This window comes from Harmonia axyridis, chromosome 1 (genome assembly GCF_914767665.1).
Source record: "Harmonia axyridis chromosome 1, icHarAxyr1.1, whole genome shotgun sequence".
NCBI classification, from domain to species: Eukaryota; Metazoa; Arthropoda; class Insecta; order Coleoptera; family Coccinellidae; genus Harmonia; species Harmonia axyridis.
In genome coordinates this window covers 37,120,244-37,147,364 of record NC_059501.1, presented here as the reverse complement: position 1 = coordinate 37,147,364, position 27,121 = coordinate 37,120,244, and the positions used below count along the sequence as shown (strand labels likewise).

General features: G+C 33.5%; 1 protein-coding gene across 2 annotated transcripts; it reads left to right on the top strand.

Moving 5' to 3' along the window:
• Positions 1 to 14: 14 nt before the first annotated feature.
• LOC123670693 (cyclin-T2-like) lies at positions 15 to 25,927 on the top strand. 2 transcript variants are annotated; one of them, XM_045604222.1, is made up of 7 exons: positions 15 to 160; positions 1,169 to 1,381; positions 2,697 to 2,864; positions 11,605 to 11,881; positions 17,908 to 17,971; positions 18,206 to 20,331; positions 23,919 to 25,927. In XM_045604222.1, the coding sequence occupies exons 1-7, from the start codon at positions 15 to 17 to the stop codon at positions 23,991 to 23,993; spliced, it is 3,069 nt and encodes a 1,022-aa protein (XP_045460178.1). In that variant the 3' UTR covers positions 23,994 to 25,927. The 2 variants fall into 2 exon arrangements, with proteins under 2 accessions (XP_045460178.1, XP_045460177.1); XM_045604221.1 differs by lacking the exon at positions 23,919 to 25,927 and having other exon boundaries at positions 18,206 to 22,810.
• Positions 25,928 to 27,121: the final 1,194 nt, after the last annotated feature.

Sequence of the window (27,121 nt, the reverse complement as noted above, 5' to 3'; positions counted from 1 at the left end):
GTCGTCGAGTGTCAATGGCTACCAGAGATAAATGGTATTTTTCAAAGGAGGAACTGGAGAACACACCATCTAGGAGATGCGGATATGATTCCCAAAAAGAGCTGTCCTATAGACAGCAAGCAGCCAATTTCATTCAGGACATGGGCCAACGACTCAAAGTGTATCCTTTTTTCTTTTTTGGATTATAAGCCATGTAACGTATGAAGACATGTTTTCTAATTACAGATGATTTTTGAAAACACGATGTAGGGACAGGTGATATCGAAATTAAGTCAACCTGTCTGTATTTTTACGTTTAAGATAAGGTTGAAGTCTATTCAATTTATTACGCGTCATATTTGTTCGCGCTGATTCAACTTTCTAGGAATTGCAATCAATATCTTGATACGGCGCAATTTCCTTGACTACAATATGATTTCGTCACATGACATTGAAATTATAGTCAATGCGATTTATTATTATTAATATTATTATCAATAATTATTAGGTAATTAACAAGTTCACGTGTTTCTGTCAAATTCTTGTCAAGTTTTTTGTTCTTTATAATATATTGGCCTCATAAAAGTAGTATTACTTTGGAAATGTTCTGAAAATGAAAACGTAAAATAAGGAAATACGAAATTATTGGAGTACATAAGTACCTACATACATATATTCATGAATCAGTCTGAAATGATGATGATGAATTGATATTTTAAAGATGCTTGAACAAATTTTCAATTTTTTTAAATTTATATGTTTCTCGTTTTTATAATCTGATTACTATATAGTCAGTTTTCTTTGTTGAGATCAGAATGCACTTCATTCAGAATAGATTGAAAGTACCACTTCAAAAAATGTTCTGGAGGAACAAGTTTGAGTTAATAGGAAATATATTTTTTGGAGTGTTCACTTCATTGTTGACAGAAATCTGTTAGACTATTTACTCGTCCAGGACATCTACAACAAATTATCTCAATTACTTGCCATATTTGAACAGATATAACGAAAGTTTAACACGGATAATTACAAATCAAACATTTTTGGCTCATGTGAACAGAAAAAACTTTGGGTATAGTCGAACTTGAAATATGTATTACCTATATGGAAACCTTTCTCATTGTTGCATGGCTCTTTGTAGAGATTTGTTAAGATTTGTTTGTTAAGATTTCCTTAACTTTTAGCTTAGTACTCAATTATGTATAAACACTGCAATTGTGTATATGCATAGATTCTATGTGTTCCACTCATTCTCTAACTTCTTGTGGCATCACATGGCTGCTGCAGCATTGTTTCTTGCTGCAAAAGTGGAAGAACAACCAAGGAAACTGGAATACGTAATTAGGATAGCAAATGCTTGTAGGAACTCCAAAGACACAGTTTTGGATGTTACATCAGAAAAGTGAGTGGTTAGAGAATATTATCATTGGGCTACAAATTAATTATTAAAATTTCAAATTGTGATAGATACTTCAGAGTTTTTTTATTTCGTATTTACAATCTACTGTGTGATAGGTTATAAGGTATCAGCTAGAGATAATTTCATCATGAAAGATGCCATCAAATTACAAATGAGAATTATTTACCCAAGTTTTCTGCCATCCTTCGGTAATTTTGCAATTAAATAGATTATAAATTTCCTATATTCTTTAAATGGATGATTCGAGAATCATTAGATTAATAATGTTGAGAGGATTTTTATAGTTTTATGACTTATCTGGAATGGGAGCATTGTTCACAAAAAAAAAAAGTGGGATTTCAAGTCTACCATTATTTTGATTGAAATTAATTTCTATCATAGAGTAATAAACATAGATAGAGGGAGTATACGCAATTTTTACATGTCCCTAACATGGTTAGATTACGTTGTCGGATTGTGATATAATTTCAAATCCACAATTTTACTATATCGTTATGATTGTATATTATATTGAATGAAATATATTTATTTGAGTGATTCCAGATTGAATATGCAAATTTTAATATTTGTAATCCGATATTTTTCCTAATTGTCTAATTTATAATAAGCAGAATATTTTCTGTGTATACCTGCTGAAATCCAAGGTTTGGCAACTTTTGTTCTCCTTGTGTCATCGGTTGTTTCACGTCATTTGGCGCGCTTGAAGTTTGTTCAGTAAAGAAAAATGTGGAATACCTGGTTGTACATATCAAAATTTTGTATGGAATTGAATTATTGTTCTTTAAAAAACTATTGTGTGAACTTAGTTTCTGACACAAGCATATTTTGCTGCTTGGGAGACGGGAATGAGCGAAATAAATAAAAAATTAATTAAATAGAGATTGAACATTATACAGAAAATTCAATTAAAAACAGTAAGATAAAATAAACGCTTTCTGGTATTTATTGAAAAAAAAAAACGACGATCTATTAACTTTGCAGAGAGATTAATTTCATTGATTTCAAAAATCCTGACATAAAGATTTATCACAATAGAACCAATGTATTATTAGTTTGAAGCTGCTAGAGATTTAGGTGGACATGAAGTAGATGTCAGAATAAGTTTGAATAGAAATATTTAATAAAAAATTTTCAGTAGTTGGAAATTGATTTGTAGCATGTGACCATCTTCTATTCTATTCATCTATTCAACAGAAACGATTTATTCATGTTAATTGCTTCAGTAATGAATTTTTCCATACATTTTTTTTATTTACTTGTTATTGGATCAATTTATCTCATTTTGAAATAATTTCAGGTACCTGGCCCAATCACAAGATTTAGTTTTTAATGAAAATGTACTCCTCCAAACATTAGGTTTCGATGTAGCTATTGATCACCCCCACACCCATGTTGTAAGATGCTGTCAGCTTGTTAGAGCAAGCAAAGATTTGGCGCAAACGTCGTATTTTATGGCAAGTAACAGGTATGTTGTCTCATTACTATTTATTCAATGGATATAAACTTTTTTTCATTATAAATATTTACGAACAGCTCATTTGTTGAATCGGAGATAGATATTCTCATGCGGCTAAGACTTCTCAACTCTGATATACTAGATTTTACTAATAGATGCAGCTGCTAGTATTACCATAGAAACTTGAGATTGAATAATGCTCTCTTTTTATTTCTGCCTTTTATGCAGTACAAAATCTACTGATATCAAAGTCTCAAAATATAAACTGAAACTTAGTGACCTTAGTTCCCCTTTGAAACCTTTAAAACTGAGTTAACATACATTCGTGTAATAAAGTTCGATGAAAATATATAAATATTGATTGAGTTTGAGGCATCTTCTTAGGTTACGTCCCATAATATTATCATCAATGGTTATATCATCAGGGCGAGTATTGTTGATTCGATCGAGATGAAAATTTGCTTTTGGATGTAGAATGGTAATTTGAAACTTCAACCAAAATGTCCTGTTGGTCGCGTAACCATAATCATAGAAAATTCAAGAAGAATATCCAAACAAAATTATGATTTGCTTAATATTTTCGTGAAAACAAAACCGACAGATTTTAGATTTTGGATGTTTATATGAAAAACAATGTCGAGTTCCGTGCAAAATTTCAAGCCGATCAATTACTTCATAGAAAATTCTGGATGAATAATAATAACTCTTCTTTATTGGCCATCGACCGAAGTCCTTCAGTCTCTAGAGGAATATTTCAAAAGTAGATCCAATCCATAGAGTAATAAACATAGATGGAGGGAGTATACGCAATTTTTACATGTCCCCAACATGGTTAGATTAAGTTGTCGGATTGTGATATATTTTCAAATCCACAATTTTACTATATAGTTATGAATGTATATTATATTGAATGAAATATATTTATTTGAGTGATTCCTGTTTAAATGTATAAATTTGAATATTAGGCATTCGATATATTTCCCAATTGCCGAATTTATAATAAGCAGAATATTTATTATTTTCTGAATCTACCTGCTGAGATATAAAGTTTGGCAACTTTTGCTTCAGGTGTTTTCTGATTTCTGATATATTTAGGTATTTGTTTCAATATATTTTGCGTTAATATGAAACGTTGATTCGCTATGGGACATAAGAAGTGCGTTCTTTGTGGAAAAACTCGCGAATTAAGTGAAATATCATATCTCTGATATGTTTTCATTTCCGCGCGCTTCATGTCAAATTTGATAGTTCATGTTGGGGACAAAATTTGCTTACTGAAAATGACATATTCTCCCTCTAGCTATGTTTATCACTCTGAGATTGAGATTTTACTTATATTAGCGATACAAGTTCATTACCAAGTCACATGCCGGCGGAAACGACATTTTCATGCGTAGGGTTTAAAGCTTTGATGACATGCATTTCTGCATTATTAACGGTTTAGTATTCGGTGAGGTATAAGAGTTCTGTTCCAAAGTTCCAGCTTTTGTTTTATATATATTTGAACATTGTGATTAGTGATTACTGGCCTAAAATGTCGAAATCATGTGTTTTGTCCAATTGCATGTCCCAATCAAGACATCAAATAAATACCATTTTACGAACTGGTGTAAATAGTAGAGCTGAGATATGTTTACATCTTCCTTTTAAACCAGGCTTACAAGAACAGCTAAAAAGCTGATATTGTTCAGAACTTTTATAAATTATTATTTTTCCTCTAATTTCATGAGCATCTTCTAGAGGCGCTTCTGGCATTCAAGACCACTTCTCCTAAAATGTTTGTTTTTGGATTTTAGATGATTATTCATAAATTACAATGAACTCGCCTTCTATTACATTCCTATTATTTGTAGTTGCTTCTAAATATCGGAAGTATTCTGTTAATCTGTGAAAAATACTATTTTCATTATAGTTCATTCTGGAATAAATATCACAGATAAACCTGAAATACTTCTCTTTACAATTATCTTCCCTACATGAGAAAAGGAATGTTGTAGAGGGCGCACCTACCATTAAATCGGAATTATCTCTACCCTCCATATATTTTAAGCTTCGTGGAAAACTTCGTGTTGATAACTTAATCAGAACCATAGAAAAAACGTCCAAAAAAATTACAGATATTTACTATGTGACCAATAGTATTGTGATTTTGGGTGTTCATATTGAATAACAATTTCGAGCTGATCACATCAACAGGACCATAGAAAATTCAAGCAGAATATTGAAAAAAATTACTCAATAATTACATTATAACAGATTCGACCTAGTTAGAATTTTGCAAATAGATATAAAATAACAATTTTAAGCTTAATGCGATATTTCGTGTTGACTGCAGAACTATAAAAAAAGCTTTTGAGCGGTCGTTCATTCAAACGTCAATTTCATCCTTGTAGACCACTTAACTGTATGGACTTATATGTGGTCCCCAAGGGCTCAAATGAAGTAATAATGAAGTGCTTTCTTCATTTTTATTTGTATTATAATAATTTACTCTTCTGAATATATTTTTCGATTAAATACTCGGTAAACACATTATTCCAATTATCTACAGAAGAAGTATTAATTCAGCAATCCAATCATAAAATAATTCTCCCTTCATAGATTTATATAATCCTCATGATCATCACTGTCAAAAGAAAACATCCAGGTAAAAATCTATCAATCCGGCATTCAAAATAGTGCTCCTACTTTTACCCTTGAATACTTGATAAACTTTTTGTTTTATTTTTAGAGTGCACTGTTGAATAAGACTGCCATTTTCAAATAACCAAGTTTCCTCCAGATGAATTAATTTCACATTTTGTTGCAAATTTTCTCTGTATTCACCATAAAATCGTACCCAACTTATTATATTTTTCTGTTCATCAATAAGAATTTTCCTTTTATTAACTGTTTCGAACTTGTAACCAATTAATTTTGTGTAATGTTGTCTTTGATTGATTCAAATCCAGATGCTTTTTGGTCACACTTTATCCAGATTGATATATTGGTTGCTTTTGGTAACAATCAAATCATTCAATGATTCTTTGAAGGTGAAGTCGTATTGCACAGGTTTTCTTTCACTAATAATCCAGGCTGTAATGACTTGCCTTCTTTTTTTTCAAACAGTACTGTGAGAAATACTCAAATAAACTAATCAAAGTGTGTTTGGAATTAATACTTTTTATAGCGTATTCGACTGGCTGCACCAGTGCGAATTAATTCGAATTTTTTTCGTGCTAATTTATGTTCGACTCGTAGTGAACGTAAAAAATACAGTCTAAATCTATGTTCGGCAGGTCATGTACAATTTCAGGGCAGAGCAAATGTCTATTCGACTGGTAATGGCGCTCGCTGTCAATTCGAATTTTTTAGCACTGTACATTTCGACAGTACGGGGTCCTGTCATAATTCATTGGTTGTGTCTAAGATGCATAGAATACCTGGTGTGTTTACTGATTCGATATTGTTTCAGACTTTTTGAGAGACCCACCTGTTGCTTTGGTGGTCTGCTTCACCAGAGTGCTGTAAGGTGGCGCTCTTTAAAATTTTTCGAATTCCCGCATCTGCCCTGGTGCCGTTTAAAAAGGAAATACTGATTTTAGACACTGCAAACATTCACAATAAATTACAATTCAGTTCATATCGAATTTTTACTGAAATGAATGGAATATAATGACAGACCATAGAATATAAAATATTATTGTTCTATACTCAAAGTTCATGACAAGAGCGTAGAAATAGGGGGATTCTGGGGGTAATTACACGGTGCTCCTAAATTGGAGATATAAATGAAAATGACAGATTTCCGGATCATTTCAAGAAAAAAAGTCCTATAAGATGAGTCCCCAAACATTTAGTTTTGAGATACATGTGTTGAAGTTCAAGTTATTTTCTCGTATAACCTTCCCTTCACAAGATATTTAATATGAATTGGCCAAAGATATTCCAGTTTAAAGTTTTCACTATGTGATATGCTAATTTTGAATGCAAATCTACAGGGTGATATATTTTCTGGAAGGATGCCTGCTTCCTTCCACCAAAAATATATTTTGGTGAATGGCTGTTAGTTTAGAAAAATGTAGAAAAAAACTCTGGTCCAGTACTACACTTTTTGGTTTGTTATAGTTTTGTCGTATCTGCTATCGATTTCGAGAAAGAATCTCTAGTAATCCTCAGGATAATCCAAATTATTATAAAGATCCAGCTAGTAAGCTCTAATGAATGCATTAACTTTAAGTTTTGGTAGTTATTTACCTAATCTGTAGCGAAGATTAATAAATATTTGATAAACTGTACGACACACTAGAAACAACCTGTATATTGAAAGCAAAGCGTTTGTGGGCTCATATTCATGAAACTTTTTTTTCTCAAAATTATACAAGTAATTTCTCATTTTCCTTCGTAACTCTTATTTGAGAACAAGGTAAGAACAACCGAATTAGTAACAACAAAAATTATTTCGAGTAATTTGGTTCAAACTTCATTATCAAACTTCTTTTTCTAACATTACAGATATGAATAAAAGTTGTCAAAAATTTTTTTTTCGATTATCCCTCCCCAAGAAAAAAAAGATCTACGCCCTTGGTTCACAAGTATCGAGAATTGAGAGAAATGTCAAATTCAAACGATGTATGCGCCATCTGAAAAGCCCGCGATCCCTCGAAATCAAGTAGGTATAAATCTCCCGTTTTGTCTGAAAGTTTTACAGGTATAAGTAGACACACCAGGTATTCTATGCATCTTAGTTGTGTCTAAGATGTCTAAAATTCAGGTGTATGAACTGATTAGCTTTTGTTTTGCCAATTTTGAGAATATTAGATAAGCTTCGTTATGTCAACTGTAGGTAGCGCTATCAACAAATTAAGATTCTTGTTATTTATTATTTACGATGTTTGTGCCATTATGTACCTACACACATTTTTTTTTTTCATTTTCTCGCAATTTATTATTCTGATCGTAAATGAATTCTTTGAATATAACATTCATAATTAAATAATATTCGTGTTACTTTGAAAAGCAATTCGAATTTCAAATTCAAATCTAGTCGAATGACAGCAAATGACCAGAGAAACAGAACACTTTGCATAAGCATTGTGCCAGTGCAGTGCCACAGAAGTTCGCCATAACCTGCTTGCTCCTAGGTCGAATCAGAGGAGTGCTAAAACGCCCCAGCACCGAGCGAGTGCTGTTCAGTCGAATGCGCTATTAGTTTCAAAATTTCTTGGATCAAAACCAATAACAAACAAACTGAAATCTAACCTCCTGTCAATGACAATTCCAATGCCAACCCGAAATCTGCAATTCAAAATGTTACTGAATGAGCCAGTACCAACTTAATTTCGATTTTTCACAGCCACCAGGAATGTCAATAATTCCTGAATGGACTATAGTTTATTGTAGCATAAACATTACAATCAATTACAAAATAAATTCTTCAACCTTATAGTAACAACTTTCTTATAGAAATTGTTTCAATTTATTCTTGAAAAACTTTATAGTACATAGATCCTTTAAAACCTCGTTTAGATTGTTGAAAATTTTTACTATACTTCAAGTTTTTATTCTTTTAAATAATTTATTTCAGACCTCAAATCAGTTGAACATAACTGGCATAGAGGTCTTTAACTAAACTATAACAAGTATAAAAATATCAAAAAATACACAAATCAATAAATTAGAAAATTAACTTATTTTCTGTTCTTAAAATATACTCTTAAATAACAAAACACAGCCCTTTCATTCCCAATCAACAACGTTGTTAAATGCTTCTTCACTTCGATAGTTTGCAGAGTTTTGTGACTTAAATGTTCTGGAATAGTCATTTCATTTTATCTCTTGTTCTCAGGTTATAATCATAATAGCCATATTGTGCTAACTTGGTGTTGACTTTAATAAATTAATTTTGCATCTAATAGATATATTATTATTATAGATATATTAAAGGTAAGCTTGGACTTTTCAAGCATTTTTAGGCTATTTATCTCCAACATTGGATACTCCCTCACTATACAATGCTTCACTAGCTGTATAATAATAATAATTCATTGATCCTTTTAGACAAAACAAGGTACAGGACAAGTCATATGCAAAAATAACAAAAATTCAGACATTTTCCAAACTATCATTATAGTACTCATTAACACTATAAAAACACTTCTTTAGAAGTAAAGACTTAACAACTTTCTTAAATTTAATTAAATTGAGCGACTTAATGTTACTAGGTAGATGGTTAAATATCTTAATACACTGATACTTAGGTTACATTTCAAATTTTGATGTCCTATGTTTGGGAATTGACAATATTTTCTTATTCCTAGTGTTATGGGAATGAAAGCTTGACAATTTTACAAGACTATCCTCTCATTTTCCTCAACAAAAACCAAACATCTTAATATCAAAATGGAAGCCAGTGTCAATATCCTATTTTCTAAGAAAACAAGAGGATCGTGGAGATACGTTGAATATCATACGCAAAATTCTTTTTTGAATTATAAAGACTCTAACAGTTTCTGTCGAATTACCCCATAACATGATATTGTACGATAGGTGACTAAATACTAAACTATAGTATACATTCATAAGTGAACACAAGGGAAGCAGTTACCTGACTCGACTTCAAGCATAATAAGAACTGTAGTAATCAATTGAAAAAATAGTTTTTATTCCCTTGATCTGCCTGCAGTCTTTGTAATTTAGTCATCACATTTGTCGGAGCATTTCCAAAACATGGCATTGGGTATCTTAAGTGCGGCTCAAATACAGTTATACAGGAGATATTTACTACTGTCATTCAACGTGTGTTTGCACCTCCTTATAGTTCCCAAAATGGAACCACTTTATCCATAATGTCATTCACATGTGCATTCCACGTTAACTTATCAGTGATTGTCAGCCCTAAGTATTTATTCTGTTGCACCCCTTTGATTTCAATATTATTTATGTTTATATATACTTATTGATGGTTTTCCTGTTTGCTGCAACACCATCTCGACAGTTTTTTTATATTAATGCTAAGTCTATTATAGCACAGCCATTCAAAGTATCGTTTTAGGTCACTATTAGCCATCTTCTCAATTTCAACGTTGCCTCAGTGCCAGAGAACACAATTACAGTATCATCACAGAATTTAAAATTCCTAGCTCAGAGTTCAGCATATTTCAGACTATACAGGGTGGCCATTTGAAAACGAAACAGACGAGATTACAGACGAAATAAAGTTTTTCGATAGAAATGCTCGGACAGGTCGATTTCTGTTTCGAGGGGGACAACTTAAGATGTAGGTTACGGACGCATAGCGCTTCAACCCTTGCTGCTACAACCCCCACCCCCAATTTTTGAATAGGGAAGATGGGGTGCGTGATACCTCAATTTAAAGGTATTTTTATACTGATTTCAGCACAGTAATTGTTTTTTCATTTTATGCATTAGTTCTCGAAATATTCATGCGTTAGTTAGTTAGGAAGGAAGCCACAGTCATGGTTGTTTTGAAGCTCAAAATGTCGATTTTTCACAAAACACTACAAGTGCCATGAAAACACCACTTCATTTTCAAATACTCAGTTGAGAATATTTCGAGAACTAATGCATAAAATGAAAAAACAAACTGTGCTGAAATCAGTATAAAAATACCTTTCAAATGAGGTATCACTCACCCCATCTTCCCTATTCAAAATTTGGGGGTGAGGGTTGTAGTAGCAAGGGTTGAAGCGCTATGCGTCCGTAACCTACATCTTAAGTTGTCCCCCTCGAAACAGAAATCGACCTGTCCGAGCATTTCTATCGAAAAACTTCATTTCGTCTGTAATCTCGTCTGTTTCGTTTTCAAATGGCCACCCTGTATATATACATATATAATAAGTATTCCCATTACTGAGCCCTGAGCTACACTTGCACTAACTTCAGTGTCTTCACTGATTTTCTCATTTTCTTCTGTGCGTTGTTTTCTTCCTTTTGTATGATAATAGAAGTTCATGGCATTTTCCGCCAAAACCCATTTTTTTTTTGAGCTTTTTCAGTAATAGGTTGGTATTCACTGTATCGAAAGCCTTCTGTAGATCAATGAACACAGCACAAACATATTTATTTTTGTCTAGCTCAGTTGAAATATGCTCCAAAAGATCCACAGTGGCCCCCAAGCTACTGCTCCTCCTCTGGAATCCCTACTGACTGAAAAAAAAACTTGAAATTTATTAGTCTTGACTTTATAACTTTTTCTAAGATTTTACTGAATGTACTCGGCAGTGAAATTGGGCGGTAATTGTTAACATCATCATGCGCTCATTTTTTATAAACTGGTATGATTTTTTCAGTTCTTCTGGTTATTTGCCACTGTCCAATATGTTATTTATTATCTGCACAAATCTTGATCCAATTTGGTCAAAATGAGTAACGATGCCTTTTTTTTATATATTATCCATATCTAGGGTACAGTTATTTTTCAAATCACTCATTATTTCCTTTATTTCCATTTCATTTGTGTGGTGTAGAATTATGTTATTTTGTTCTTCATTAAATGTTAACTCATTATCCGTTTTTATTCTTTGCGCCAGTACTTACAGAAATAAATTTTTTTTTATAGTTAAGTTGAAGTTGATACAGATGAACAAAATGAAACATTTAAATTGATACATTCAAAATGGCACCTTTGAAAGACTATCAATAAAATAAAACTCGATAAAAAAATGCTTTTAAGTGAAGTTGAACTAGATGTACATATTTTATTTGAATATGTCCTTTCCAAATAATTGATTACATTTCTTTCTTCCAGCTTGCATCTAACCACAATGTGCCTACAGTATAAGCCAACAGTTGTTGCCTGTTTTTGCATACACTTGGCTAGTAAGTGGTCCAGTTGGGAGATACCACTTTCTTCTGAACAAAAGGAGTGGTTCTCGTATGTAGACCCTACTGTCACAGCTGAATTGCTCCAACAGTTAACAGAGGAATTTCTTGTTATATTTGAGTCAAGCCCATCAAGACTCAAAGAAAAAATTATAGCTAGTGAAAATCAATCGAACAACCCGGATCAGGGAAATTTCACAATGGTATGTTACATTTTTTAGCAATTGATTGCTCATTCAAATATACAGGGTGTTCTGATTTGTTTCCGACAAACTGAAATGGGTGAAAGATCACATCATTTTAAGCAAAAAAGTTCCTATGAACATGAGTCCGGAAATGCTTCGTTTCCGAGATACAGGGTGTTGAAGTTGAAAAACTAATTCGCGTTTTCTTTTATGTTTTGACTGCTTCGAAATCCTTTCATGAAATTATTCCTATTCAAATATTTAATTTTAATTCCTTTTGAAAATTTCTAAGACGAAATGCATGCGGATTTTCTATTGCCCACTAATAAGTAGAAGTGGTATGCTATGTAATTGTTGTTTTTAAGTGTTTTGAATATTCTGTTTCCTGAAATATTGAGTTGTTGGGATGCTTTACGAATACTGAGTTTTTTATTTTCTTCGAAGGTCTGTAAAATCCTATTTCTCTTTAGATGATTTCTTATTTGTATGCTTCGTTCGGGCCTTTGGTAACCAATACCATTTTTCTGTATTTGTTGATAAGCTATTAACTTAGTTAACTATAATTATAATTAATGACATCTAAACCTAACACACTTTACATCTGTCATTGTGTATAGCCATTTTAAATCTATTGTGGTTGCCATGGAAAACCAGAATAATCATGTCAGATTTAGATGTCATTAATTATAATTATAGAAGAAAATAAAAAACTCAGTATTCGTAAAGCATCCCAACAACTCAATATTTCAGAAAACAGAATATTCAGAACATATTAAAACAATTACATAGCATACCACTTCTACTTATTAGTGGGCAATAGAAAATCCGCATGCATTTCGTCTTAGAAATTTTCAAAATGAATTTAAGTTAAATATTTGAATAGGAATAATTTCATGAAAGGATTTCGAAGCAGTCAAAATATTTCAAAGAAAACGCGAATTATTTTTTCAACTTTAACACCCTGTATCTCGGAAACGAAGCATTTCCGGACCCATGTTCATAGGAACTTTTTTGCTTAAAATGATGTAATCTATCACCCATTTCAGTTTGTCGGAAACAAATCAGAACACCCTGTATGTATTTGAATATTTGCTTATAAGCAAAAGACCATTGATCTAGATTATATCAACTTGACCCTATTGTGATTATCATAGTTTCTAAATCACAAGATTACCTACGAATTTCTATTAGTAGTAAGTAGGTGATTTTGTAGGGATTTTCAAGATATTCACACAGTGCTTGCCAAGAGGTCTTTGATGCCTCTTGAATAAGAGACGGGTGTTCTGTGGTATCAGAAATGATAGACTGATGGTGTAACCATCAAAAAGCTGGAAATCAATACTATATAAGTTAATTTTAGTTTATATCAGTTATTTCTGAAAAAACTTCAATGCCTGCTGATTCGAAGGACTGAAAGCTATTTATCGCCCATTCAATTCTTTCTGGTGTGAATAGTCTACCAGCTTTCTGAAAATCCCGCCTGGTGGGTTTGTATACCTCCCCAGCGGGGGCTTCATCTTCGGTGGTAAACTGCTTCGAGCCAGGAAAGTGAGTCTCTAGCAGATCTCTTAGGCTCTCTTCAGGATCATTTGCCACATGGCTTCTTTATTTGGCCAATTGGGTTGGAGTGATCCTTACATAGTTCCTTTTGAAATCTGACTGCTGGGGCTGTTTTATCTATTCCCTCGCAGAAACTTCTCCAGGACTGCCTCTTGGCTTTCCTGACCTCTTTGTTGTAATTGGTCAAGACCAGTCGATAAGCATTCCAACTGCCTACCTTGCTTAGCCTTGTTGAAGGCTTTCCTAGCCGTTCTCTTGAGGTTGTTCCTGAATGGACAACTGTTTTTAAATGCTCTCTTCAGACATGATGTGAAGTGAGCATAGGCGTTTTCCAGATCCTCATTGGAGCTGATGTTGTATTTCAGGCCTTCCAGTTCAGACCTTAGATGGGCTCTATAGAGTTCCCAGTCAGTCTTTCTGGGTATCCTGGACTCAACATCAGCTGAAGCAGTTGCTTCAACGTCAAGTTCAATTGCCATATGGTCTGACATGGATGGTTCTTTTGAGACCCTCCAGTTCTTAACCATTTCCACAATAAGTGGTGCCGCCAGCGTAAGGTCGATTACTTCCCTTTTGATCGCATTTATAAAGGTTGGACTATTAACCACGTTCTCTATCTCTATTTTATTAGAAAATCAAGCAAATTCTCACCTCTATGATTTGTGTCTGTGCTACCCAATACTGTGTGGTGTGCGTTCGCATCGCAGCTCAGAATCAGTTGTTTCTTTTCCTTGCTGCACCATTCGATGAGGCGTTGTTCTTCCTCCGGTGGTGGGCTACTGGCGTCTCCTGGAAAATAGCCTGAGGCAATAACCAGCTGCCTCTTGCTGTTCCCAGTTCGCACCTCAACCAGCGCCGCAGTAAGATCTCTCGTCAAGAACTCTGTAAGTGGAAGGCAGGTTAGTACTTTTCTGAGTATTATCATAGCTCTTGGACCTACTGACCTATCGCAGTATTTCATCTGACATGATTTGTTTGGTAGGCCTCTAACTTGGCCTCCATTAATCCAGACCTCTTGTATCAGCCCTTCTAGACCTTCTCCAGCATAATGCACTAGGGGCTGGCTTCGAGTGTTGGAAGTTTATCTGAAGGCATGTCAGACACCTGAGGTTGGATGTCCGTTAGGCTTTTTGGAGGGGGCCGCAGATTTTACCACACTGGGTCCCCCCTTCCCACGCCTTTGCAGAACAGCCCTCCTCCCCAGAGCTAGCGATGGACTTTGAGGCCTTTTTATTGCCCGGAGGCTTCTCCACCATCTCCATTCCTTTCCCTTTGGGCTTTTCCGACACCGGACCAGAAGTTGAGGTTTGGTGTGGCTCTTCCCTTTCCGCCGTTGTCTTAGAACCCTTAAGGCGAATACTTGATTGGCCGACTTTGTAATTAATTCGCCAGTTTAGTGTTCGTAGTGTCGCGACCGACATTCTGTCATCCGAGATGACGATTTCGAGCATGGGTCCTGCTGATCCCTCTTCGAAGGCCCCTTCAGCTGGAGGTTTTAAGTCCTTCATTTTGGTTCTCAACCAGCTTGGAATTTTCTCGCTGGATAGATTCTGTCTTGCTGGGAGGCAGGTGAGGCAGTTCTGCCTCTTCAGGGATCCTCAGATCAGCTCCCTCCCAGGGTTTCAGTTTTGGCTGGTAGCTCCTGAGCCACTCGACTGTGGCTTTATCGCAGAATGTCAGACCAAGCCAGCCTGGCCTCATAAGGGATTGCTGGAACTCAGGCTTTATAGAGTCCTCTTTTCCCAGCACCATAATTTCCTCCAGAATTGCTTCCTTGATGATGATGATGATGGCCTTCAGTTGGTACATTTTTAGGATCAAATCTGGATACTTCTTGTCCATTATGTCCACCTTCAGATCAGCAGCAACCTGACTATAGATGGGCACAATTTGTGCAGGAGCCTTGGAAGCTCCTGAGGACTGTGAGGCTTTCAAAGTTTTATGCTTTGCACGCTTAGGCTCTTTGCTTTTGGGCGTGTTGTCCTCCAACCCGTTTCTCTTTGACGGCTGGCCTATTATCGGCCAGGACTGTGGGGCTTTCGAAGTCTCATCGTTTGCACGCTTAGTCTCTTTGATTTTAGGCGTGCTGTCCTCCAACCTGTTTCTCTTGGTCCCTATTCCAGGCCCTTTACGACCTCTTCATCGCTGCTCCTCAGCAGCATTTCCTCAGTCGTGGGGCCAGGACTTGCACCCTGTTCCCCAGGCTGAATAAGGCTTTGTTATTCCTCACTGATTGGCACAATAGGGCTAGTGCCTGGCCCTTTTTTTTTTATTCACCTAGTTCATATTAGTCCCACGAGTAGCTAGGGAATTTCAGTCACCAGAGGCAGATCCCCGCATGCCCCTGGAAGGCTAATCAAGCCGAAGGTCGCCTGGTATCCGGAGTTCGCATATTCAGGACTAGATATTCCCACTAGCCATGCAGACTTCGGCATATTATGTTCCACCTTATCTTGAGGAAAGTCTTTATTGTGTCTTTCATACACTTGGTTCAGGCGGTTAAGCCAAATCCTCGGGCATGTGTTCTCTGACCACAGACAACAGATTCCACATGTCGGTATCTCAGACATGAGGGTGTTGGCCCCTTACATGCCTGGCATACATGGTTCTGGCCCATTGTTTTTGCAGACAATGACCTAGAAACATGAAATTTTTGGGGTAGCTTCGGATCTAGAATGCTGCGGTTAAATTCCTTAATGGGAAAAACCGACTAAGGGTTCCGTGAACATGGCCGTTCGAAATTTGTTTTCCTATTAATTTTTACAATGCATATTCGATCAAAGAGAGAATTTGTACTTGGATGTAGAAAAGCAATTTCAAGCCTCATGCAAAATGACCCTGGAGGGATTGGATCACTTGAGACAAGCTACCCTATCCAACGGTTATAGTAGACACAAAGTCAACCATAAGAGAATTAGTTTCTAGAATTAATTTCCAACGAGAAAGCATATTTGCTATTCTGTACCATCAGTGACTGACAAAATATGGAAACCTCTCAAAAGGGGCACATACAACACATTTTTACAAACATACACAAAAATTAGGACGATTCTTGAGAAATATACAAACATTCAAATAACATCAATAGAAGATAAGAAACATCAATAGTTCATACTTCACATCGGCTGGTTACCAATTTTAAGAATAATGAATCACCTAAGAACAAACATTAATTTTGATAAAGTACACATTGGAATTCACATAAAGAAATGTGAAATTTTAGAGGGAGGTTTAGAAAAAAAATTCTTTACCGATTCCAAAGGTTTATTATTGAAGATAATTCATAATGTTTATTATTGGAGATAATGACCCAAGAAAACATATAAAGTTCCCCTCAAAAACATAGATCTATGATATCTTAAATAAATTGGCTAAGCCAAATCCTATATCAGATTGTTGTTGATGGATTCAGGCTCTGGAACAATGTAAGAAAAAAAGGCATTTAGAAACCTGGATAACCAGCCTATTTCATTCCAGTTTAGAGCTACATTTATTTAAGTTTATATTTACATAAATTAAATGGGTGGTTGCTAAAGTAGAATCCTCCATTACACCTGATCAGGATAAACAGAATATTGATAAGTGCATTTCAGATTTAGCTGCTATGGCTAAAGCCTAGAATATGCATTAATTATAAGCAAGGGCGGTAAGAAAACTCCTGAAGCTGTCACGAGCGGAGCTTCGGGTGATGGTGGGACTGCTGACGGGGCACTGTCGGTACAAACATCATTTGTACCGTATGGGTAAGTCAGCAGACGAGATTTGCAGGCTCTGTGGATCGGAAGTAGAAACTTCTGAACACTTGATATGCAAGTGTCCAGAGCTGGCTGGCCTAAGAACCATTCACATGGGCAAGCCGGTCCTGGATACCAGAGAGGTAATGGCCAAGGCCCTTAGGGAGGTTGTCAATTTTATTAACGTCGTTGACGACCTCCCTGGGTTTCTATGAATGAGTAGGGTAGTGAACAAAAGATCTGCATGGTCGCAGTTCCCGGAAGGCTCACCGAAGCAAAACGACCCCAGTTCAAATAATAATAATAATAATACATAAATTAAATGGGTGGTTGCTAAAGTAGAATCCTCCATTACACCTGATCAGGATAAACAGAATATTGATAAGTGCATTTCAGATTTAGCTGCTATGGCTAAAGCCTAGAATATGCATTAATTATAAGCAAGGGCGGATTTACGGGGGGGGGTAATGGGGGTAATTACCCCCCCATGAATCTCGAAACCCTAAACAAAATTACTCAACGTGGTGCACATAAAACATTTCATGCAATAATTTCAAATTGGTGGTAATTTTCCAAATTTTGCAAATTATTGGTTTTGAATCGTTACTACCCCCCCATGAAAAAGAGCTATATCTGCCCTTGATTATAAGTGTACAGTACTGTCATATTGAAAATTTGGAAGAATTCCATTTAATTATTATTCTGCTAGCGAACACTGGATAATAACTGTACAAAATAATATTATTCTAGGACGATCTAAGGAAGGGTGAAGCTAAAGATCCACATGGACATAGATCACATGATTCTAAAAATGGTAAGTGTTTTCTCAGTTATTCTGGATGTTGAAATAATTAAAGTAATGTTCAAAAATGATGATCTTGTTGTCGATTTTAGAATGGAACAGGAATATTTTTTGAAATCGAAATTTTAGCAAAACCCCTTTTGATTTTTTGGTTAATATTTAACCTGAACCGCAAAAAAGTATTTGATACAGATAATTTACATAATTGTGAACCAGCTTTTTTATATTTTTTTTTATTAATTTCAGATGATTCTCATAAAGGCAGATCATCTAGGCCACATGATCCTAATAGTTTAAGAGAGAGAGAATATAGGGAGAGAAAAGAAAGAGAAAGACTGGCAGCACAGCAACATGGATCGAAGTTATCATCGTCCAGTAGTGGTCAAAAACTACCACCTCATGGGCATCATAGACACCCAGTCGATCCTAATAAATATAAATCAGCATCGCAATCACACTCAAGGCCACCAAGTTCCAGTACAGCATCAGTTCCTCCGTACCCCGGGCATAGAGTTGAATCTCGCGATGCACATCGAGAAGTTGCTCGTGATTCATCATTTGGTGGTGTACCCCATAGTAGAGACTCCCATCACGGGAAAGAATTAGTGAGAGATCCGCAGCAAGTGCGTGGTGAAAAAGACAAACGGGACTATTTATTGAAACATAATTCTAACGATACAAACAGTTTAGCTAATAAATATATGGCCGGATACGTGCCGGAAAAACATCGATCTTCTAGTGTCGATCCTAATGTGACAGATAAGCATCGGTCATCATCTTCACATGTTGACCCGAATGTTATGGATAAACATCGATCATCATTATCACATATTGAACTGAACATGCCGGATAAGCATAGGTCATTACCCTCGCATGTTGATCTGAATATCTCAGATAAAAATCGCTCGTCGTTATCCCATGTAGATTCCAATGTCACAGATAAAAATCGATCATCAAGTGTTGATCTTAATAGACCGCCTCGTTCAATGGACACTAGTAAAGTTCCTTCAGGTAAACATGATCAAGTGCGCAGAACACGTGAGGAGGTAAAACCTTTACCTAAAAACGAATCAGACCATATAAAGAAACACTTAAATTCCAGTGCTTATTATGTGAAACCCACTCATTCTACCTCGCAGAAAGTTAATTCAGATCCAGTTAAATCTTCCGTCCTTAAACAGTCTTCGAATTCAAGTTCCCATCTTAAATCTGAGAAGCCACATCATCACAATGGAAACAACAGCAATTCTTTTGATTCAATTTATTCAAATTCTAATTTTGTAATGGAGTCTGAAAAAGTAAAAACAGAGGCAAAAGTGGATATTAATGAAAAAATTCCAACACCTCAAGTTGTCAAACGACCAAGTTTGTTTTCACCTACAGACACTCCACCTAAAGAAAATTCTACTTCTTTGAAAACAAATTCCACTAATAAAAAAGAAGATTTGCAGTCTCCTTCAACTGCTCCTATTACCTTTATGCCTTTGGGAGAAAGTTCTATGGGTAGTATACAAAGAAATGCTGAACCAGAACTCAGACCTGTTATGAAAAAAATCGATGAAATAGAAGGTTATGAAAATATATTGACTTCATCATCCATTGGAGTAGGTGGTAATGTGCATCTGGATACCCCTGGCTTGATATCACCTATTAGAGATAAATCATTACCTCCAGGAATTAAAGAAGAGAAAAATGTTGCTACCACACAATTGGTTAATGGCGCAGATACTAATCCTGAAGTAATTAGTAATTTATTGAAAGAAACACCATCAATATTACAATTATCTCAACCTTTGGAACCTCAAGTAGTTCAAGAAACTGTAATTCAAAATGTAGAGCAAGAAAAGAAAGAAAAAGAACATCATCATAAAAGTAAAAAAAAAAATAAAGAGAAACATAAGCATAAAGATAAGGATAAAGAAAAGGAAAAAGACAAAGAGAAAAAGAAGAAGCATAAAGATAAAGATCGTGATAGACATAAACACAAGGATAAGCAAAATGAGACTAATCTGAATGAATCAAATGTTCCCTCAGAACCCAAAGTTGTCCTCAAACTACCCAAATCAAAAATTCAAAACACATTGCCCTCTTCAGAGACAACAGCAACCAGCCCCCCGAGTTTGAAAATACGAATCCCCAAAGATGTGATCAAGACTGAGAATTCAGGAGAACTGTCACAACCAGTTGTGCAGCCAAATTCTGTTGGTGGATTCAAGATCAAGATTCCTAAAGACATCATAAATAATTGCAGTAGCGGTGATTCTTCTAGTAGAAAACGTGAGAGGGAAAGAAATTCAACTGATGGCCCACCTGCTAAAGCACCTAAAACTGGAGTCAAAGAGAAGCAAAATGGTCGACACTCATACAATAAGGTGAGTCAATTTCAAAACCCGATTTTCAACTCAAGACTCGAAGGGAACCAAAACAGCAGTTCAATACAAAGTTCAAATATGCATCCCCAAATGAACTATCCAATGCATCATTTTTCCTCACATCAGGGCATGCATCCGATGTATTCGAACCACTCTAATTTTCCTTTCATGAATCCCAATGATTTGATCCAACATTCTAACTATTCTCAAATGATGCAAATACCTATGCCTAATTTGAATGTTCCACCTCCCAGCATGTATGGGTATCCTCCGCCTTATTTTCAAACATACATGTGTCCTCCTGAAATATATTCACAAGAATATAGTAATCCCCCACTTCCTCCTGGAGCCCCCCCTCCTTCAGAAAGACCCCCTCCCCCACCACCTGAATAGCGTGCCATTTGAGTCTACAGTCTGATGAGGTAGTTTTCTATTTGAACCATTTTTTTAATGGTATGTTGAAAAATATCATTGTTATTTTTATTCATTTTATGAATTAATTTATTTATTGTTAATATTTTTAAATATATATTTACATATATTTATGTACAAATGAAATATATTTTTATAAGATAATTCAAAATGAACAAAACATAATTAAAAGTAAATTGCTATTTATTATTCATAATAATTTTTAAAAATAATAAGTCTTAACCAGTCGTACTGAATGTGATAAATTGCTACCAAAAATTTTCGATATGTTGACCTAGGTTATGCTTAAAATAGCATTAGAATGCATTATCTGATGCAGAAATAATTGAACACACCACAAAATATGATGTTTTGAACATCATAAAACATAAGATTTTAACTATATATGTATATCTATTCCACAAAATCAATTTATAAAAGAAAAGTGTGATGATTATATTATTATTTTATTTTATGTAGATTTGACAAAAGATTGCTTTATCAAAGCAGTCTCCTGCAGATACTGGTTATCTTTAAATTTGACTTTTTAACATTGAAATATATTCATTATTGTTCTCGATAGGTTTTCATAATGTAATTCCACAATAGGTCGTATCTTTGTAAGAGTAGTTTTTTCACATTCCAGATAACATTTGAAGAATACATTTTGAAACGCAAAAAAAGTCTCATGCTCAATTTTATTCTCGTCATATCAACTTCCTTTTAAGAAATGGAATTTTAAATATTAGTTCATTGAATAACCCTGTTTCAGTTATCAGAATATTGTTGACACTTTCATCGAATTGAACAAATATTAAAGTACTTCAACAAGGAAACATCTTTGAAGAAGGAATTTTCTCCAGAACAATGTATTTTAATAAGAATTTTTACGAGTTGAAAAGTATAATTGACTAAAGACATCGTGTTTTAATATTGCGGTTTTCTGATTTCCCTTTTTACCTTGAAATAATCTTTGCTTTGAGCTAACCCAATTTTGATATTTTAGATTTGCTTTATTGCCTAAATTATTTTTTCTTCACAATCACTCCATTTTATAAAGTAGGAAATTATGTAAAATTTATTATTGAAATCGCGTTAATAATCAATTCTTGAACTTTGTTCATAAAAGTAAAAATACCTTATACATTACTACATTATCCTGCAATAAAAATTAGCAATAGTCAATGAGAGATTTACTTTTGCTTATTCAATTAACATAAAATAAAAATGATATCAAATGAGTACTATAAGCGATAGCACACTAGTAGATGTAGAATTTTGTTTGCATGATTAGAATATTCAATTTTTGTGGAGATTACTGAGCAAAGCACACAATTGATTTGAATTATTGCATGTTTCCATGTTTTTCCCTATTTATTGCTTAGAAATAAATGTAGATGTAAAAAATTTAATTAGTTGGTGAATTATTTATGGATCTGTTTGATGTAGAAATTTTTTCAAACAGCTATTATTTTGAAACTGATTTCAGAAGTGTTATTTTCGATAATTTTATAAGGAAACTAATAATTTAAATTTGATTTTCAATTCAGTGGTGGATATTCCTTCCACCTATAAATTGAAAATTTCTTTGGTCATTCATTTGGTGCTTATATGATAGTAAATAGATATATTTTAAAAGTGCCAATAATTGTAATTCATTAGGGTATTCCCTTTTGGGTACTTTTTTCCTACATTATTTCTATATCCAATTTTTCGTCATAACCTAGTTCAAATATTGTTAAAATGGTACTATTCTTCACCTGAGACTTTGTTTGAGTGATGATATTTGTTCACCTGTCAAAAACTATATTTTTAATAAAATATAACCTTTCTCGATAATTGACTGCCTTAACATTCTGTTTGCTCACTCACACTTTCCCTTCATGTTTCAAAAATTAGACGTTTTTGCATGTAAATCTTTTTTTGCTTTTTTTTTAATTACTCTTCTGAGCATGTTCTTATCTTTATGTTTTGTTCGAAAAATTTTTTTGGTTCAAGTTCTGATACTATAGTTTTGAAAATATTGTTCAAAATTTGAAAATGTAATAAAAACTTGATCTTGATAAAATATCTCAATTAATTGAAATCCTGTCCTTACCTCTCTTTGAGTTCCTCAGATTAGTTTATTCAATGCCTTCAGGAAAGTGGAATTTTATGAATAATTTTGAAAGTATTAATTTGTGCAAAATACTTTTATCTGTTCAGTCGAACCTTGGTATTCGGTGATTTTTTCTTCCTATTTTATTCACATTATACATACTGCAACTTATATAATTTGTTACATGTTTCACCTTTGTTTTGTTCCTACGGTATATTTATTTTTTTGTCAAGGTATTGAATATGAGGTGTTTGTCCTGAATAATTGAGGTTCTTCTGCAAAAGTTACGTTTATTAAATGCATATATACTTGTTTATGTAGAGAATGAACTGTTTTCCTAATGAAATACTTCCAACTGTTCCATTGAGAATAAACTGTATTTGGCTTTTTTAGGTTGTGGTAGGTTAGAATTTTGAAAACTAATAGCTTCGAACAATTATTTGTTCGTATTATAATGGAAACTTTGAATAAGAAATCATTTCATTCTTACAATTAAATTATTGGTATATTCGAGCATTTGAATGTTTTCTACTGCTGTCAGTAAATGCAAATTAAAATCTGCCATCTTGAAATTGAAAAAGAGGATATTAGTGAAATTATTTCTATAATTCCTGAAATGTATGCATATGTAGAAAAGGGAACAGTTGACATCAGTTTTTACTTGTCACTAAAACCTAAATCATGATCTATTGTCAATCATTTTCAGTACAAATATGTACGTTATCATTAATCTTTATAGATCTAGTTTTAGTGACATGTAAATACCAATTTTTCTTGCATGCAAGAACTGCTTGTTTTGCTAGAGAGTAGAACCATGTGAATATGAATGGTGAAGTTTCATAAAAATAATACTCAATATTATTATATTCTTTTATTTTTGGATCTGAAAAATTTGGTGAAATCCCACCCTCATCCAAGAGAAATGATGATTTGTTTCCGTGTGATAATATTTTCTCTCTGAAAGGAAACTTTACCATCTCACTAATGTTGATGTGATAATTGGCAATTCTGAATTATAAAATGCTTTTTTTTATTCATCTTCATATTTGAGTATTATAAGGTGTTTGGTGGTTTGCAGGTTCATCTAGGTGACAACGATTTATTGCAGAACAGGTTGGCCGAATCTAAGTATACCAAGACCTCGTCCTCCTAGTTTTCAACAAATTTTAATAATAATTACTGAAGCATTTATCAATTTTGAATGAAGTAACTGGACCTTTTTGGAGGCTTACAAGTGTTAATAATAGTAATATATAACTAGACATTATTCCTTCTGATAAGATATTTGTATTTTGCACAAACACTATCACAGAAAAATATAAAAAAATATTATCAATTCTGAAGTTTTGATCAGTGTAGAGGTTTAACTGACTCAAAAAACTCTGCAGAAATAATGATTGAAAAAGTCAGCTGAAATCTTTGTTAACCATGCTAATAAGCTCATATATTGGTGTTATAAAAAGTGAGATGTTAGATTGGTATCTCTCTAGGAGATAATTTATCGAAAATTTGAATATGTCTATCACCAATTCTCTTGGAGAATTATTTCATCTCAAAACATACCTCTCAAGACTATGAATTATTCAACTAGGAACTAATAATAATCCTTGATGCCTATTGAAGTAATACTGAATGATTGATTTTGAATGATGATGCTCATCACTAAACGTTGATTTCTCAATCCCTTATCTAAAGGAAAAATGACTAGTTGGTTTGATCAAAATATTGAAATTTCATTTTATCAATGAAGGCTGTTTTTAGATATTGATAAGTTGTATTATTTTGTAGTTGAAACTAGGGAATTGTTTAATGGCAGGAATATTGAAATAAGTACTACAGAGAACTTGTCATTATTAATTCATGAAGCAATATTTTGTCAATAGTTTTTCCGTGACAAGTTGAATCTTCTAAAGTACTCTCATTAACCATGAAGCAAAAATTGATTGAGAGGAATTTTTGTGGAAATTATTAAAAAGCTTGGAAAACTAATAGTTGCATTGAAAAATAAAATCTCATTTGAAGACTGGTATGCAAAGAGGGAAAACCTGAGCAATTTACATTAATTGTGGTCCTTTTACAGTAGTTTCCATTATGTTGTTAGAGAAAACATTTTATTGAGGACATTTTTCTAGGTATTTTAGATTATGCCAATTTGATTTAATCTTAAAGCTTTCTTCTATATAATCTTACATTTCTACAAGCATATCTATTTGTTCTGTAACAAATATTTTGAAATAATTGTCCTTGTAAGTAATGCGGTATTCATTGTTTACCATAGCATGTAAACAATGGGATTCTACTGTTCAATTGTGGTAACCCCTTCTGCATACTTCGCCGAATTGATGATATGAATATGTAACTACGAATTTATACAGTAAAACACTCCTATTTTTTCCACTTGGGAAACTATAAAAAAATGTATATATACATATATACGAATTATCTAAAAAATTTGATTATTGTAATTATGTCTTACTTTTTTTTAGGTAGGTAGTTTAGATATGAAATTCTTAAATAATACCAAAATATCCAAATATAGCAGCAAAATTGACTACAATCTCGAAATCTTATAAACTGATTGCATATTTTTACCAAATGACTGGGTTTTATGTACTTGAAAAGGAGTTATTTTGATAATTCCAATTAACAATCTTTATTTTGGTGAAAACATTTAAACTCATTATATTTAAAAAAAAAATAAATATATTTTTCTTTATAATAAATCGTTTGAAGATGGAAATAATTTTATTTTGTGATGATTCATCTTTTGAAAATGTGCATAATATATTGATTTTTTTAATTGCAAAGGGCTCCAATTAGGCCCGAATTATTTGGCAGAGAAAAAGAGTGGTTTAAAATTCGAAGGAAAGTTACACACAATGTGGGTTAGAAATTGAGAATTAGTTTGATTTCCTGTAAAGAGTAAATGTTCATTTGAAATGATTAATTTTTGCAAATTTCATTTCTCACGTTTACTGCCAATAGATTTAAATACTACATATGATGTTGAAATCTAGTTTGTAAATATGAATATTTTTTACTTGTTATCTATTTTGTTGTAATATCAAATATATTTATAAGAAAACATTGATTTAGTTTACCTGTTTATTCTACCTCTCTAATACTTATGAGATAGGTGGTGAATTGAGTTTCAAGTAACTTAATTTAAGATTTAATTTATATTGCTGTCAATAAATATCCTCAAATCAGACTAATTTCACTGAATCATCCTGATGCCATTTCGAAAGATAGTCTTGTAGTATTCTTATAGAGTCCTCTTCAAAACATGGTAATGTCAATTAAATTATCAACAATAACAGGGTGTTTCTTCTATTCTCTTCTCTCAGGATAAAAAATATTATTATGTTTTAATCTTGATACAAATCTAGGAGCATATTGCCTCATCAAAATAAGATGAAAAATTCTCATAAACATATGGCTGCAAGTTGTTAATTTCTGAGATACAGAATGTCAAAGTTGAATTCATATTTTTGTGTTGTGAATAGATTTCGATTTAATTGGATTGGTCAAGGCGTTGAAATCAATTCTGGTATTGCGAGGTCATCGGTTTTCGAAAATATAACCAAATACACCAGATATAATGGAATGTGTACGTGGATCTACAAGACGATGAGCTGACGCATCTTGAATGGTGACCATTTTCCACTATAGGGTAGTATCAGCTGATTTCACATAACAGTTCATAGGGGGGGCGTTCGCCGCTTCACATTTCTGGAATAAGCTTCTGTTTGGTCTTGACTTCTGACAACTATTTCAAATCAGTTTAACCTGTCTGATGAACTATGCGTATGCATTATTATTGATAAAAATATTCCCAACCTCTAATTTTACTCTACTACTTCAATTATAACTCTCATCAACTGACTCTTTTAGTTTTGAATTGGTCAAGTAATCTGTTATTATTATGAGTACCTATTAAATAGTAATAACACCCAATTCCTATTTTAAAATTAAATTAAAAAACAATTTCCTCAACTAATTAAATTGATATTGAATTCAAAAATTTTTTATTCGAATCCTAATAACTTGGAAACAGTTGCTCGCAGTGACCTCCAACATAACAACATTTTTCACATGAGAAATGTTAAAAAATGCGACTTTTCCACTAGACAACGTCATACAGGTCTGTACAATAAAGTCATTATCTTTCAAATTACTAAAAAGGCATACCTATATAGGTGACGGCATCACCACAAAAGCGATCATCTAACTAACATCAAAATTGATTTTGTCATTGAAAAATATTCTCAGATACCAAAT

What these genes read in the sequence shown, in the direction of transcription:
- LOC123670693 (XM_045604221.1), top strand. Translation starts at nt 15, where the DNA reads ATGGCTACCAGAGATAAATGGTATTTTTCAAAGGAGGAACTGGAGAAC. An exon ending in ATGGGCCAACGACTCAAAGT is followed by an intron (nt 161 to 1,168) that starts GTATCCTTTTTT and finishes CTTTTAGCTTAG; the next exon opens with TACTCAATTATGTATAAACA. An exon ending in ATCAGGGAAATTTCACAATG is followed by an intron (nt 11,882 to 17,907) that starts GTATGTTACATT and finishes ATATTATTCTAG; the next exon opens with GACGATCTAAGGAAGGGTGA.